This window comes from Phyllobates terribilis, unplaced genomic scaffold (genome assembly GCF_046119375.1).
Source record: "Phyllobates terribilis strain yellow unplaced genomic scaffold, ASM4611937v1 Scaffold_3__8_contigs__length_932513732, whole genome shotgun sequence".
NCBI classification, from domain to species: domain Eukaryota; kingdom Metazoa; phylum Chordata; class Amphibia; order Anura; family Dendrobatidae; genus Phyllobates; species Phyllobates terribilis.
The window spans coordinates 848,561,937-848,578,191 of record NW_027362763.1 but is presented as its reverse complement, the minus strand read 5'-3'; the positions used below and the strand labels follow the sequence as shown (position 1 = coordinate 848,578,191).

The 16,255-nt window shown below is 39.0% G+C and overlaps 1 protein-coding gene across 1 annotated transcript in view; it reads left to right on the top strand.

Moving 5' to 3' along the window:
* LOC141257684 (two pore channel protein 2-like) overlaps window positions 1–15,161 on the top strand; it is a 105,235-nt gene extending 90,074 nt beyond the window's left edge. The window contains exons 15-19 of the mRNA XM_073672529.1: window positions 154–373; window positions 2,316–2,406; window positions 6,274–6,387; window positions 6,835–6,947; window positions 9,684–15,161. Of these exons, the coding sequence (XP_073528630.1) occupies window positions 154–373; window positions 2,316–2,406; window positions 6,274–6,387; window positions 6,835–6,947; window positions 9,684–9,829 (684 nt within the window). The 3' untranslated portion in view covers window positions 9,830–15,161. The remainder of the gene's footprint in view (window positions 1–153; window positions 374–2,315; window positions 2,407–6,273; window positions 6,388–6,834; window positions 6,948–9,683) is intronic.
* Window positions 15,162–16,255: the final 1,094 nt, after the last annotated feature.

Sequence of the window (16,255 nt, the reverse complement as noted above, 5' to 3'; positions counted from 1 at the left end):
GATGTACATAATATGGCAAATAATTATTTAAACTAGGGCAGGCTAAATATTTGCACTGAGAGAAGCAACACATTTGCAAATTCTTGTTGTTTTGTTATGGTTAAGGTGTTACAGCACATTGTGGCTATAGTAAACCTATTTTTCTCTTTTTAGACTATATACTATGTTTTTGCCATTATTGGGATGGAAGTTTTTCAGAACAAAATCCGTTTCTTTCCTGAAAACTCGACTGATCCTTATGCCAAGGAATGTGGAGCAAAAGCCTTGAGGGATTCTTCCTTTGCCAAAAGTAAATACTGCAAGAATAACTTCAACGACTTGGGTTCTGCCTTCGTTGTTTTAGTGGAGCTCACTGTGGTTAACCAGTGGCATGATATCCTTTTATCTTACAGATTTTTGTTTTTGGCACTAACTATTAACAATTCAAATTAGTGTGTGAATATCTGCTGTTGATAAGAATGTTGAGTGTTTCCTCTATGTACTCTACTTTCCTTAAAGGGAATCTGTCTGTCAGCAGGTTTTTGCTATGTAATCTGAGAGACCCTGATTACTGTGATATGTCACTTACTGGGCTGTATTTTGCTGTTTCAATACAACCAGTGTTTACCTGCAGGAGATTATCATTACAGGACTACTTGGCACGTGCATTCTAGTCCAACCACTTCTCTCACTATACAATGTACACAGAAAGCTTTGGTGGGGTTATACACAGCTCAACAATTGAGCTCTGCTAGATCCTGCAACAGAGAAAATTGTGATTATATCACAACTTCTACACTCAGTAAACTGACTCATTGCTGGAATCAGGGTCTATGTCCCTACATCATGGTGCTGACAGATTACATATCAAAAACTGCTAACAGATTCCCTTTAAACACCCAAAACATAAAATGGCTTTTTGTTGGATGCTTAGGTTTTGCTGAGGTTCAGAACTATCAAGTGTCATAGTCACAGGGCATCCAGAATTTACATTTCATATATCTCCTGGGTTATGCACTGAGCGTAAAGACTCAAAGATGCCACTGAATATTATACAGTAGCACACGCCACCAATAAGGGTCCCAATAAGTAATGTACCTCGTGGTATACATTTTTTTATGTGTTATGCCTCTGTCCTAAAAAGTGTAGTTGCTTTTCACTAAAGTTGAAGAAGGCTGGTGTGTACCCCCACTTTGTACTTATTCCTGAATGCCACAGTCTAATACGTGATTGTACATTCAGCGCATGCACCAAGCATTCAGCGAGAACAGATCAAAGATTTTTTTTTTCTTTATTTAAAGGCATTAAGTTTGCTTTAACATCCAATGTATATCAGAAAAATAATTCTAGTGACAATAATTGTAAACTTAAAGAGAACATTTTTTTCTACACCATCTGAGAGCATTAAGACTAGTCAGGTCTTTTCTCTATACTAACTGGCCGACATTTCAAACTGTTTTCTGTGAAATTTCGATGCATTTAGGAGAAAATGTACCTGGCTGCAATTGCGCAGCTAGGCCGGGATTCCTACTGCCCGTGAATCATGAATCTATTGACCGTTCCCTTTAAATAGTTAGGAACCTGTCAGCAGGTTTTTATGCCCTAAACTAATGTCGCCTATATAAAGCATCTGAAATGTTGATCATGTCTACCTTCATATTTTGAGTCTGATTCTCTACTTTCTAAAAAAAAATATTAATATTTATGTAAATGAGCTGCAAGTGCAGGGGGCTTGATCTGCACTTGCAGCACTCTGGTCTTTCTCCCTCTAACCTTGCTGCCTGCCTCTGGTCTTTCCAGTCTGTGATCTGCTCCCCCGCCGAAGATCTCGCACAGGCGCTGTCATACTTGGGGATGGTGATTGTACAGTAAGGTCCTGATGACTTTGCGTGGGCCAGTTTATTGATCTTCGGAATGACTGCGTCTCTGTGAGCTCTCAGAAGAGAGAGCAGATCACAGAAAAAAGTGACCGATCAATTGTGGACAGGAGACTGGCAGAGAGGGGGGAGAGCTTTAAGCACAGGCCAAGCCCCTGCACTTGCGACTTTTTTTTGTAAACATTCGCCGATGGATTTCTAGACGATAGAGAAATGGACTTACAGTAGAAAGGAATGGACGTCATCAACATTTCACATGCTTTACATAGATGACCTTAGTTTGGGGTCTATAAACCTGCAGACCGGTTGCCTTCAAGTATTTGTGAACATAAATATAAAACAATTTCTAGATTTAATGCAGCATATACTATTTTCTAAAACCACCGGAAAACTGCATGTTTTTATTAGAAGAATGTCTAAAACAAAAATGTTTAATTTTCACTTTTCTTAACATCCTACTTCTTGCTACTGGGTTTGCTCTTGTGACCCATCCGACAGCAAAATTGTATTTCATTGCCTTTCATGTGGTGATTGTCATCATGATTATCAAGTAAGTATTAAAAATATGCAGTTTATTGTACACAATTTGGTTTGTGGACTGATGATTTGCTAGGACCAGTTCTCAAATTCACGAGTAATTGTAATGTTATGGGGCTGCTTACCTTCCAGTAAGGGGAAAGAATTAGGCTATGTTCACACATCATGTTTTTTTCAGCTTTTTTTTTATGCAAATTTTCAGCTGCGTTTTGCCGTACCAGCAAAGTCTGAGATTCCAGAATTCTTAGTTCACACATCATGTTTTTTTTTTGTTCAGGATTTTGTGCTTTGCATGATTTTATGGAAAATAGAGCATATCACTTTTTTTCAGGGTTTTTTCACCCATAGGAAGTAATGAGTGGTGAAAAAACGCAGGTAACTTTTTTTTTTTTCAGCGTTTTTTTGTGTTTTTGATACTAAAATAGAATGTTTGTTTGTTTTTTCACTGAACTTTTATGTGTACATGCATAAAAAAAGCACCAAAAAATCACCAAAAACTGCAATGAAAAATAAGTAACACTATATATTACTAGGACCAATTATTTTTAACCTCTTTATTAATGACCTTGGGGATGAGATTAAAAGTAAAGTGTCAGTTTTTGCTGACGACACCAAACTATGTAGGATATTAAAATCTGATCTTGACATTACAATATTGCAGAACGATCTTAATAAGATCACTGAATGGGCAAACAGTATATAAATGTAGAGTAATGCACCTAGGACGGAGTAATCCTATTGCTGCATATACATTAAATGGGAGTATACTCGGGACTACAGAACAGGAGAAGAACTTGGGTGTTCTGGTTACAAGTAAGCTGAGCAGCAGTACTCAATGTCAAGCAGCAGCCGCAAAAGCAAACAAGATTTTAAGATGTATAAAAAGAGAAATAAAATCTCGGGATCCAAAGGTATTGTTACACCCTTTAAAAATCACTGGTGAGTCCACATCTGGAATATGGGATCCAGTTTTGGGATCCACATTTTAAAAAGGATATTCAGAAGTTACTCAGTTCAAAGGTGGCAACTAGATTATTACAAGGGATGGAGGCCTCTCATAAGATGAGAGGTTGGAAAAGTTTGGTTTCTTTAGCTTAGAAAAAATATGCCTCAGAGGAGATCGGAGATCTCATTTCCATGTGTGTGTGTGTGTGTATATATATATATATATATATATATATATATATATATATATATATATATATATATATATATATATATATATATATATATATATATATATATATATATATATATTATAGTGTGTGTGTGTGCTCAATACAAAGGACGGGCACATGACTTATTCCTGCCATAGACCAGAGGGCACTCATTACGGGTGGAAAAAAGGCAATTCCGACACCTAAACAGGAAAGAGTTCTTTACAGTTAGAGCAGTCGGACTGTGGAATGCCGACCACAAGAGGTAGTGATGGCAGACACTATAACAGCTTTCAAAAAAGGGTTGGATGATTTCCTCAGTGCATTGTGGGTTATAGATAATTTTGTGACAAAATGTATAAGTTATGCAGAAAGGTTGAACTTGATGGACCTAGGTCTTTTTTCAACCTATGTAATATACAAATATCCAATAAAGTGCAGTAATAAGTATGCAAAAAGTGTCTGCAAAGTGCAAAAGTAGTGCCACATATAATATGCTGCATCCTATGGCATAAATGACTGTCTCCCTCATAAGCGTATAATGGATGAGCCCTTCCTGATGCGTCCACATAAGAGAATACACAGCGACAAAAGATAAGAAACAGTAAACGTAGTAAGACTGGATCAAGGGAAACACATCACCTCAGATGTTTGTGCCCAACGCACGTTTCGCCATCGCTTCAACCAGGGACAGATATGATATGATGTGTCATCCCAGCAGATATAGTAGATGGTACTGTCTCTAGCTGATCGTGGGATGCTGTGCTGATGCATCATTGGATTTATATCCGAGTATAAAGGAGAATAATGCAGAATGAAAGTTAGTAATCAAGATGGAGCCTGAAGGAAATAAAACAGGAGGCTGAACTACATGCAAATAAGTACACCATGTACAGTGGGGAAAAAAGTATTTAGTCAGCCACCAATTGTGCAAGTTCTCCCACTTAAAAAGATGAGAGAGGCCTGTAATTGACATCATAGGTAGACCTCAACTATGAGAGACAAAATGAGAAAACAAATCCTGAAAATCACATTGCCTGATTTGGAAAGAATTTTTTTTCCGAATTTGGGGGAAAATAAGTATTTGGTCAGTTACAAAAGTTAATCTCAATACTTTGTTATATATCCTTTGTTGGCAATGACAGAGGTCAAACATTTTCTGTAAGTCTTCACAAGGTTGGCACACACTATTGCTGGCATGGTGGCCCATTCCTCCATGCTGATCTCCTCTAGAGCAGTGATGTATTGGGGCTGTTGCTGGGCAACACGGACTTTCAACTTCCTCCAAAGGCTTTCTATAGGGTTTAGATCTGGAGACTGGCTAGGCCACTCCAGGACCTTGAAATGCTTCTTACGAAGCCACTCCTTTGTTGCCCTGGCAGTGTGCTTGGGATCATTGTCATGCTGAAAGACCCAGCCACGTTTCATCTTCAGTGCCCTTGCTGATGGTAGGAGGTTTGCACTCAAAATCTGACGATACATGGCCCCATTCATTCTTTCATGTACACGGATCAGTTTTCCTGGTCCCTTGCCAGAGGAACAGCCCCAAAGCATGATGTTGCCACCCCCCATGCTTCACAGTAGGTATGGTGTTCTTTGGATGCAACTCAGCGTTCTTTCTCCTCCAAACACAATGAGTTGTGTTTCTACCAAACAGTTCTACTTTGGTTTCATCTGACCATATGACATTCTCCCAATACTCTTCTGGATCATCCAAATGCTCTCTAGCAAACTTCAGATGGGCCCGGACATGTAATGGCTTAAGCAGGGGAACATGTCTGGCACTGCAGGATCTGAGTCCCTGGCGGCGTAGTGTGTTTCTGATGGTAGCCTGTGTAACATTGGTCCCAGCTCTCTGCAGGTCATTCACGAGGTCCCCCCATGTGGTTCTGGGATTTTTACTCACCGTTCTTGAGATCATTTTGACCCCACGGGGTGAGATCTTGTGTGGAGCCCCAGATCGAGGGAGATAATCAGTGGTCTTGTATGTCTTCCTTTTCTAATTATTGCTCTCACAGTTGATTTCTTCACATCAAGCTGCTTGCCTATTGCAGATTCAGTCTTCCCAGCCTGGTGCAGGGGTACAATTTGTTTCTGGTGTCCTTCGACAGCTCTTTGGTCTTCACCATAGTGGAGTTTGGAGTGTGACTGTTTGAGGTTGCGGACAGGTGTTTTTTTTTTTACTGATAACACGTTCAAACAGGTGCCAGTACTACAGGTAATGAGTGGAGGACAGAGGAGCCTCTTAAAGAAGAAGTTACAGGTTTGTGAGAGCCAGAAATCTTGCTTGTTTGTAATTGACCAAATACTTACTTATTTTCCACCAAAATTTTAAAAACATTTCTTTCCAAATCAGACATTGTGATTTTCAGGATTTGTTTTCTCATTTTGTCTCTCATAGTTGAGGTCTACCTATGATGTCAATTACAGACCTCTCTCATCTTTTTAAATGGGGGAACTTTCACAATTGGTGGCTGACTAAATACTTTTTTCCGCACTGTATGAGAGAAGTGCAGCTAGTGATCAGCAATGCAGTTTTAAAGAGGAAGAAAAATAACTGGGACTGCCTCTTTTTAAGAACTTTTCCTCTAAAAAATAACTATTCTAGTATCTTTGTATTAGGGTATTGCTTATATTTCCGTTCTATAGTACAATATTCACAATGGCTCTAATATATGGTTTCCCTTTAATGACAAGAAACCCACTATTCTTTTGGTTTTCAGCATATTCGTAGCATTTATTTTGGAAGCATTTTTTGTGGAATACTCCTTGGAGAAAAGTGAAGTTGAAACAGCCATTGAAAAAAAGATCCAGGAGCTAGGAATGGCCGTACAGGAGTGAGTGATATGTCTTTTAGTCCTTTTACACACTTTGTTGCTGTGTGTTCAGGGCATCGTCAGTCCCTATTACAGATGAGATAGTAATTTGGCAAGTTCTTCTTTATTAATGTTACTTGTTTTTGTAGCACTAATATATTTTAGAGATTATCAAGTACATCAGTCCCTATCCCTACTGGGCTTACAATCTGATAACTTTTTGATCATGTGACCACTTGCTCGTATTGGCAATACCGGGAAAATTGAGACCGTGTGCACATCGCAGGCTGTGTGACTTTGCTTTCAAACCTGGATACCTCCTCTATTTAACAACTATAGTGACCAGACACTATTTAGATATTTTTATCTCTAAGTAGTTTAAATGGCCATGTCTTAACTTTTTCTTTTTCTTTGTGTGGCATTTAATGTTGTAATCTCTTCTAATTTTCTGATTCTTATTGGACACAGGGAAGATATTCCAGGTAGAAATTTAGTGGACAACATGGATAATTGTGAAAATGATCTTGGAGGGTTTGACGAAGAGAACCAGAAAGGACTGATGTTTCAAATTGCGTCAAAACGTATGTTGGCTTTTTTTTCCTTTTTATTTTTGCAAATTCTAAATTACTATTATGTCTTAGTGTTTATTTTTTAGGGATTCAAAATTGTCTAAAATTGCTAGGAAAAAAAAACTTTGTAAAGTAGGAATCAGCCTGAGCCTGGTAGGATTCTTTGCCATAATTATATTTATTTACAATTATAAGTGTGGGACCTTGAAAAGTGTCTTGGAATTGTTCATCCTATATACAATGGGACTCTATTTTATCTAGTGATGTATGCCTCTGGGACATTTTGCCCCAATAAGGGTGGTTTTCTAGATTGATTACAGCATTTCACCTTTGACTGATGTCTTATTATGTTTATGAACTCTGATATTTCTATAAAAATATTTAGATTTGAGAGTCCTCAGTGGTTGATACCTTTTAATGGCTAACTGAAAAGATGGTAACAAATTGCAAACTTTCGAGTCTACTCAGGTCTCTTCATCAGGCTAGTATACCACAAAATCTGAAGAGTCACATATTTATACACAATAAGACACAAAAATAATGCAATAGATAAGATGGGTGATGGAAAGCAGAGTTATTATGGAAAAGATAAACAGTTCTGGCTATAAATATTTTAGCAGTTAATAGATAAGGAGTGTTAAGGTTTTATTGTCCTGTGACTAGGTCCAGTGTTATGACTGCCTCACAAGTCTGAGGGGCACATTCCGTAGTTGATGTAGAATGACATAAATCCATGCGACACATTCATTCCTGATCTGAAAGTGTCAAAGGTCATCATCAGTTTATATTCTGAGATTCTTCTTTCTCTTTGAGATTTGAAGTTACCTTTTAATACCAGTAATTTCATGTCTTTTATGCTGTGATCAGGGAAACAAATGCTTGGCTACAGGTAGATCTATTATTTTTTCTTTTATTGTGTGGCGATGATGATTCATCCTTGTCCTAAGTTTTTGCCCTGTCTCCCCTACATAAAGACCCCCAGCTGGACATTTGGTACATATAATTAAGTACACTACGTTAGATGTGATACAGCTGAGCGTACCTGGGATCTTATAGTCCTGATGTGAATTGGGGATCTTTATCTGGTCTGTGGTCATTATAAACGGACAGGTTTAATAAGAACTCCATAATAACTCTGCTTTCCATCACCTGTCTTATCTATTGCATTATTTTTGTGTCTTATTGCGTATAAATATGTGACTCTTCAGATTTTGTGGTATACTAGCCTGATGAATGGACCTGCGTAGTCTCGAAAGCTTGCAATTTGTTACCATCTTTTCAGTTAGCCATTAAATGGTATCAACCACTGAGGACTCTCAAATCTAAATATTTTTCTATCTACTGGCTAACACGGTACAAGAATATGATATTTCTAGGAAATTCTTCCTGTGTGGCTTTGCCTATGTCTGATACTCTCCTTTTATCATATTCTTGTTCTCTTATTTGTATTAATAAAGATAGTCTTTTACTATTTGGCTTATACTCCTGTGTATTCATATGATTTTGTAGCCCTTTTTCGCATAGCCTTTGACATTTATGGCCAGTTTGGTAATTCTTTGCTGCAAAGAGACCGTTCTCCTTACATTATTGTTGTTCGCTCCGCCAGCTGTCACATAGCTGCAGTAGGGTTGTACACAGAGTTAGGCCTTATACATTGCTTCCTTCCAGTGAGGAGTTGGCCCAGACACTACATATGAAACAAACTTATTAATGTAAATTTCTGCAACCAGGCTTCTGCTTGTGACTATCCCTATATGACTAGTGTTTCTGTCAAAAACTTGTGTGTATAGCGCATCAGTTACCAGATTTTACGTTAGAAACCATATATATTAATAAATTGATCTCTTAGGTCTAATGAGACTGTTGTATTAATGTTAAAAATCTGTCAGAATGGCTGCATAATCCTAATATAAAATGAGCAATTCATGAGTCCAGCCTCAGGACGAAGAAAGCTCATAAGTCCAAGTGTTTTCAGTCTCCACCACCCAGCCTAACTGACAGCTGCAGCTTCTACTGAGCAGTGTGAGATCTCAGCAGCAGGGACAAAAAGTGGCTGTTGGTAAGGTTAGGTTGTCAGAGATTGAGTTAAACTTTCCATTCTAAAATGGATTTTAAATGTAAACAGACCAGCCTCATCAGTCCATTTTACAAATATAAAGTGAGCTTTACTGTTGGAACTGATGAAACGTATGTACATAAGGTAGAAGATATAAATCTTGTGCTTCACATCTTCTGTTATACACAGAGGCACAAACTTATCGGTTTCACACGGCAGCTCTTCACTTGTTAACATTTCAGCTATACTGAAAGCAAGACTAGAATACCCCATTCTGCTATCTGTCCTCCACTAACCACAGCCCACTTTTCTGCAGTACCCATGCTTTGACCTAGCAAGTCCAGTATCTCTTCACTATACTTCCAGGTCCGACCTACACGTTGCCTCTTCAGCCCCACTCCTCCAGCTTTCCAGGGTCCCCACAAACACACACCTTCTGGGCTCCCAGCCGTACCTTCTCCAGCTGAGATCTCCTTCTGGCTGTTCCACTTTCTAGACATCCTAGAAATTCTGGCCTTATTAAAATGCAGACTGTCACTCATCCAGTTACTATTGCAGGCTTCCTACTTCTTGCATTTTTTGTTATAACTAGGCTGAAAAGTTATGGATATTCCAGTCATTTATTCATATATGTTGGGACATCTTTCACATCTTGTGCACAAATAACTTGATTTTATTCCATTGATTTTCAGGCTATAGGACAGTGGATGCCTTATTACAGCGTATGTTTGAGGCGGAAATACCTCCTGAAGATGAAGGACCACCAATGGAGGACATTTTGAATTTGTCACCTAATGACCTTTATATTGAAAATCCAACATTTAATTCGTCAGCCTAGTGTCCAGAGGATAGCAAGTCAATCCCAGAAATGCTGCTGTTCACAGATGCATTAATAGATGTATTTATTTTTATGAAGAATAGGTTTTTTAGTATGAAAAAGAAAAAGACCAAATAATGGAATAATGTAACCAAAGAAATAATGTCTTCTATGGCAGAATTAGGGCACATCACCACTTTGGGCAACTTTGCACAAACCACTTTGGGCAACTTTGCACAAAACACTCCTAAGGGCTCAATTAAACAGATATTTGTGGATATATATTTTTTTGTTATGGGATCTAAATTATTTTAGTATGTAAAGAACAGACTGGATCATGAACCCACAAATAGCGTTGTACTTGGCACTTACATTCACATATTGGTGAGCTTTGGTTATTCACAGGAAATGGTTTCCTCCGGTGTTTATAGAGGTTGTCTGTGGATATTTTTTTAATCTCTTTATATATAACATTTTGTATTTTTGCAGTATACTTATTCATCATATTCTTTTTCACCCTTCTTCTCTATAGTTTGTGCAATGCAAAATCCCACCATCTAGCCCAATCAGACATGTGATTTTCCCCTGCTTTCGTCTTCGACAATGGGGTAACGATGTGCATGCACGATTCAAACAGTGAGAAAAAAGCACTGTAGCGTGCCCCTGATGATGACATGTACATTAGGGGAAGCCCGAACGGGTGAAAATCACATGCAATGACGTTCAACATATGATCTGGTACATCGCCCAAGAGGGGACTGAGCATCACGCTACCCATAATGGTAACGTGTGGAGATGCTTAATAAGTTATATTACATAGCCTATATATCTGTGATTTAAAAAAAAAACAGTCCAAGACAAACCCTTTAAATGACCACTTTGGGCTATACTGATCAAGCCTTATGCCTGTTGTAGGGACACTACAATTCTTTTGTTTTTTTGTCATGCCTGGCTCTGGGAATAACAAAGTGAATAGGTTTTGCCATTAGTGTTCCTTTTGGGTTAGAGTTCACATATTTTTTTTGTCTATCTTTCTGAGCCAATCAGAGAAGTGGAGATAAAAAAGAAGGTAAAGCATGAATGTGCTTTATTTTTCTGGATCGACTCTTGACGTAACATAAAGAAACTACATGTGTGAATCTTGCCTATTAAAGAATCTAGTCTAAGGCTGTGTGCCCACGTAGCGTTTTTCAAGCGTATATGCTGCGGAATTTCCGCAGCGTAAACGCTTGAAAAACGCATGTATATCCGCACCCCATGGTCCCCAATGGCATTCCGCAATGTCAATGCCCATGCTGCGGATTTTTCCGCAGCGTATATGCTGCGGTCAAAAATCCGCAGCATGTTCATTAATTTTGCGGAAGCGCAGCGGAATCAATGTGCGGATGGTACCCAAGTCTGGATGAGAGGAGACTCTCATCCAGACCTGGGTACCAAAGAACCTGTAAAAAAAAGAATAAAATAAAGTTTATACTTATCTTCTGATGTTTTCCCTCCGTCGCGCTGTTGTCTGAAGGACCTGCCACGTCATTGAGTCATGTGACCCACCACATGACTCAATGACGTCACCGCAGGTCCTGCACACAACAGCGTGAGCCGCTCAAGACTCCGGACGGGGCAGAGAATGCATCGGAAGGTGAGTATAAAGTTTATTTTTTTATTTTTTACCATTCTGAACAAGTTGTCAAGCACTTTTCCAAGTGATGCTTGGAGAAGTGCTTGATAACCCGCATGCGGAAATGCATGCAAAGACGCCTCACAAACGCTTCTACCTGGCGGGAAAACCGCATGTAATATCCGCATGCGATTTTCCCGCCAGGGAGAAGCGTAAAAAATATGCTTCAGGTCCGCAACGTGGGCACATAGCCTAAGAGTTGCCATATCCTCAGAACCGCTTCAATCTCCTAACACACCATGTCTCATTATTTGTACTATATGCACTTTTTATTTTTAACTAGACTAACCATTGTATTGATTGGAGCAAATAGTTCACTTTTGAGAATACCTTATTGATGCCCTAATACTAATTTTCTTCTTTTTTTTTATTAATCAAAAATACCCATTATATATTTTGCTACTAGTAAGATTTACTGATGTGTGTTCTTACCTGTGTCTTTTACACTTCATACGACCAAATGATGAGAATATATTACTTTTTCAAGTCAAAACATAATGAATATGGTATATGTATTGTATTTGCTATATGTATGAATATATTTCTTTGTTCTACGTTTTTGTCTTTTGTATTACAATGCAATAACAACTAATGCTTTGATGTCTACACCACTTATCAGACATGTAAATATAACATGGAAGTAGCAGGGCTGTGGAGTCGGAGTCAGTTTGGGTTGGAGTCGGAGTCGGTAGAAATGTTCCGACTCCAGCTTTAAAAAAAAAAATGTATTAATATTTCATAATTGAACTTTCATATGAATTTTATAAAGGTTACTCAAATATATATGTTCTATCAAACTATGAACAACAGTGATAAGCAGTTCTGCTGGAGATAAGAAGTAAGAAATGTCTCTATGTGTCACTGTTCTCCACTGCCCTTATCTAATCTTATACTTGGTTAACCTCATGCTGCCCCAACCCCCCTACTTACATTGTATGAAACTGAAAGTGAAAATGTGTTGCAAATTCTTAGTAGTAAAGCTCCTCCTCTAGACTAGATGTTTACTAGGTGTGCGTCTTCCAAGCATCTCACAGCTGCTACTCAGAAGAGGAAGACTGTAAGAAGTATTATCCTTTCAACAAACTTTGCATCAGTTAACTGTGAGTACATGAGGAATAACAGTATTACTGACCACTATATCAGTTGTACGACCTGGAAATAATTTTGTACAATTGTTTTTAGGAAAAACAATTGTCATTTGGATTGTGAATGCAGAATTAAAAACCTGAGAATGTCAAAGAAGCGTCACATTAAATCAGCTGTATTTGAACATTTCACCATCACTCAAGATAGAAAACATTATGTCTGTCAGTGTATGACAAATGATCCAGACTAAAACAAATGCTGTGAAGCCAAGATCAGTGCATATTCAGGCAAAGATAAAAATGCTCCTACCAGAGCTTCTAATCAAAAGAGACATTTACAGTGCTTTCATCCAGAAGTACTGAAAGCAGTGGATGAGAAAGACTGCATCCAAACCAATGAACCAGTGCCCAGCTCTTCCAGCCAAACAAAGGAGCAGAGAACTTTGCAGCCATCAGTTGCAAGATATTTTGTCAGTGACAAAGTTACTGTGACAATGACAGTAGATACATTTAAAAAACAGATCATAGAGCTTGTTGTAAAGGATAGTGTGCCTATTTCAGTATTTTCACGACCAGCTTTTATGTGTCTGAATGGGGAAATGGCCCGCAAGCTTGGTGTTTCTCTGGAGAGAGAGAGAGAGTATTAGAAAATTAGTAATCGAAGAAGCTTTTAAACAAAAGGAAGTACTTAAAAAAACTCTCAAGGGACGCTTTCTGTTTCTTAAAATGGATGCCTGCACACGTCACAGAGTGAACTATTTTGCCATCAATGTCCGATTTGTTTGTGACAAAAATGAAATAGTTACCAAGACATTGGCAGTAAAAGACACCAAAGCTCATCACACCAGTGAGTTTCTCCAGGTCTTGGTGGAAAAGGTTCTGCAAGACTATGAACTTAAAAAAGAGCAAGTTCTTTCTGTCGTAACTGACAATGCTTCAAATATGATAAGTACTACTAAGCTAATGAATGAGAGTAATGATGGTGACCAGCAGCTAGAAGAACATTCTGGGTCTACAGACACAGAAATGTGTGAAATAGAGGAACACAGTATTGTAACTGAGGAGCAAACTGAAGTTGCTTCAGATGAACAGCAACATGATAGTTTAGATGATCTTGTTGAAACTGTCAATACGTTCTTTCATTCATCACATGCGCTGTGTTGTGCATACGCTACAGCTGGCTATAAGAGACAGTCTGCAAGAAGGACATGCTGCTGCACTGATTGGCAAGGTGAGAAAATTGGCTACTTGTTATGATCTGCTACAGGGACTAAGGAAAGACAGGAGAACTGTCCCTACAATAGAACTAAACTAGATCCCTACGATGTAACGGGGAACCTGATCCTGCGATCAGACCCGCTAAAGTCCTCGGCTAGTCTGTACGAAGACCTATAGATGTGAGGGAGGGATCCCTACAAGAACTAGGGACTGGGATAAGTTGGACACCTCCTAGCAGAAATAGTAGCAGTCAAAGACAAACGCACAACAAAAAGCATAGAGGTCAGAAGACCTAGCAAAACTAACAGAGAACGGCAACAGAGCACCAAGCTAGCTCAAGAGTAGTAAATACAATAAAGTCCAGCAAGACCAGGAGGGCGGAGCCGGATTAAATAGGCAAAAATGGTCATGTGAGCAGCAAACTAAAAAAACCTAACAGGAGAGTTCTAACACTACTGTTGCCAGAACCCCTAAAGTTGACTCAATTTTGAAGAGACATGCTGGAAAAGGGGCAATTATTGTTCAAGCCACACGATGGGGCAGTACTTACTTAATGATTCAGCGCTTGGTTGAACTGAAAACCTTTCTTGTAGACATGGCTAACCCTCAACTGACGCTAAATGAAAGTCAGTGGAATCAGGTGACTGAACTGGAAAAATTGCTAGAGCACCCATTTACAGTGACTAAAAAATTACAAGCAGAGGACTTAACTCGAGGTATTTTCTTAAAGGAGTGGAAGAACCTGATGATTCGCCTGTCCCAAAGAGGAGGGTTAATTGCAAGTGGCATTGCTACATCAATGAAACGGAGAGAGGAGCTACTATTACAAAATAACATTCTTTTGGCAGCTGTTTATGTAGACCCAATGCATCGGATTCTTCTAGATGATCAACAGCTAACTAAAGGAAAAGCAGCTCTGTTTGAAATAGCAGTAAGGATGAAAGGGTTGCAGAACAGTCAGGAGGAACAAGAAGAATTTGGTCGTCCTGCCACATCTTCACCCTCATCATCAACTGATGAAGAATTTAATTTCGAAAAATATTTGGATCACAAGGACCGTGCAAAGCGTTCCCACATAGAAGAGTCATCCCCATCAAAGAACACAGCCAGTACATTTCAGAATTTTTCATGTGCACTAAAAGAAATTGAGAAATTTGACCGTTCATCAAACATAACAGTGCAACATTGTCAGAGATGTTGCCCGAGTGGTTACTGCTTTTCCACCAACCCAAGTTAGTGTAGAGAGGTTGTTCTCTGCTCTCAAAATAATTAGATCAGATTTGAGGGCATCCATGAAGGAGGATCTGACAGAGGCAATACTTTTTCTGAGGACAAATTTATAGATTTCTTCTTATTAACTGCATAACAGTGTTTGTTGCATATTTACTTACAAGAGTTTAGAAAAGTTATTTGCTATATTCTAATTGTATTATAATAAATATAGTTTTTACTCTAAGTGGTCTGATTACTTATATGATGGTGAGAAACTGAATAAGCACGATGTTAATATTTTTCAACAGTAAATTTATTGTTACGAATTGGCCATTTATGAAGGAGTCTGAGCCGGAGTCGGAACCTGATAAAATCCAGGAGTCAGAGTTGCAACTGTGGCTTACCGACTCCACAGCCCCGGGAAGTAGGCACCTATGAGTTATCCCGAATCTGTTTTCTTGGCCTTCCGGAGTCTGTACATGCTTTCTTTCCTGTCCAAATTGTGGCGGACTGTAAACAGCCCCCTAATATCTTTAATGTGCGTATCCTTGACTTTCCTTATTTTTTGTTATGTGACTAAGATTATACAGGCACGCACTTGCGTTGCTAACTACTTGCCTGTTCAACCCAGTGCCATTCTCTGTTGTCTCACAGCAGTCACGGACCGCTCCTGCTGGAGATTTTGCTTCTTCATTTGACTTTGGGAGAGCGAGCGCAGTTCTGTTGACGCAGTCTGCTTTGTCGATGGGGCATCACTGTCGACGTCATGCTGATAGGCAATGGGGAGCCGGCTGTCAATGAGCATGCCATGAACACATGAGCAGACACACCCCATCAACAGAGTAGAGCAGAAAAGAAGCTGCTCTGTTGATGTGTTGTCGCGGAAAGCTAGGGCAAACACCCGCAGGAGTGGTCCATGACCATTATCAGCTGGCAGAAATTAGTGCCGGCCATAACGGGCAGGTACTTGGCAACTACCTATCTGTAAAGTCTTAGCAAAAAATAAGGAAAGTCCCAGATAAGCACTTTCAGGTCCAAGTTTGGCATTCATATTCTATCCCAAATGAATGGGCTCGCAAACAAATATCTGACCGCTCCTGGATGCCATCTGTGTTGCATCTCTTTGCTCTCGATCACTGACTGGTTGTTAGGTGAAGGTTAGCAAACTTAATATTTTTTTTGTCACAAGAAAAATGGTTGATGCACAGATCAAAAGCGGATGACAATTGGATCTAGCACACTGATGATTAACAGGTC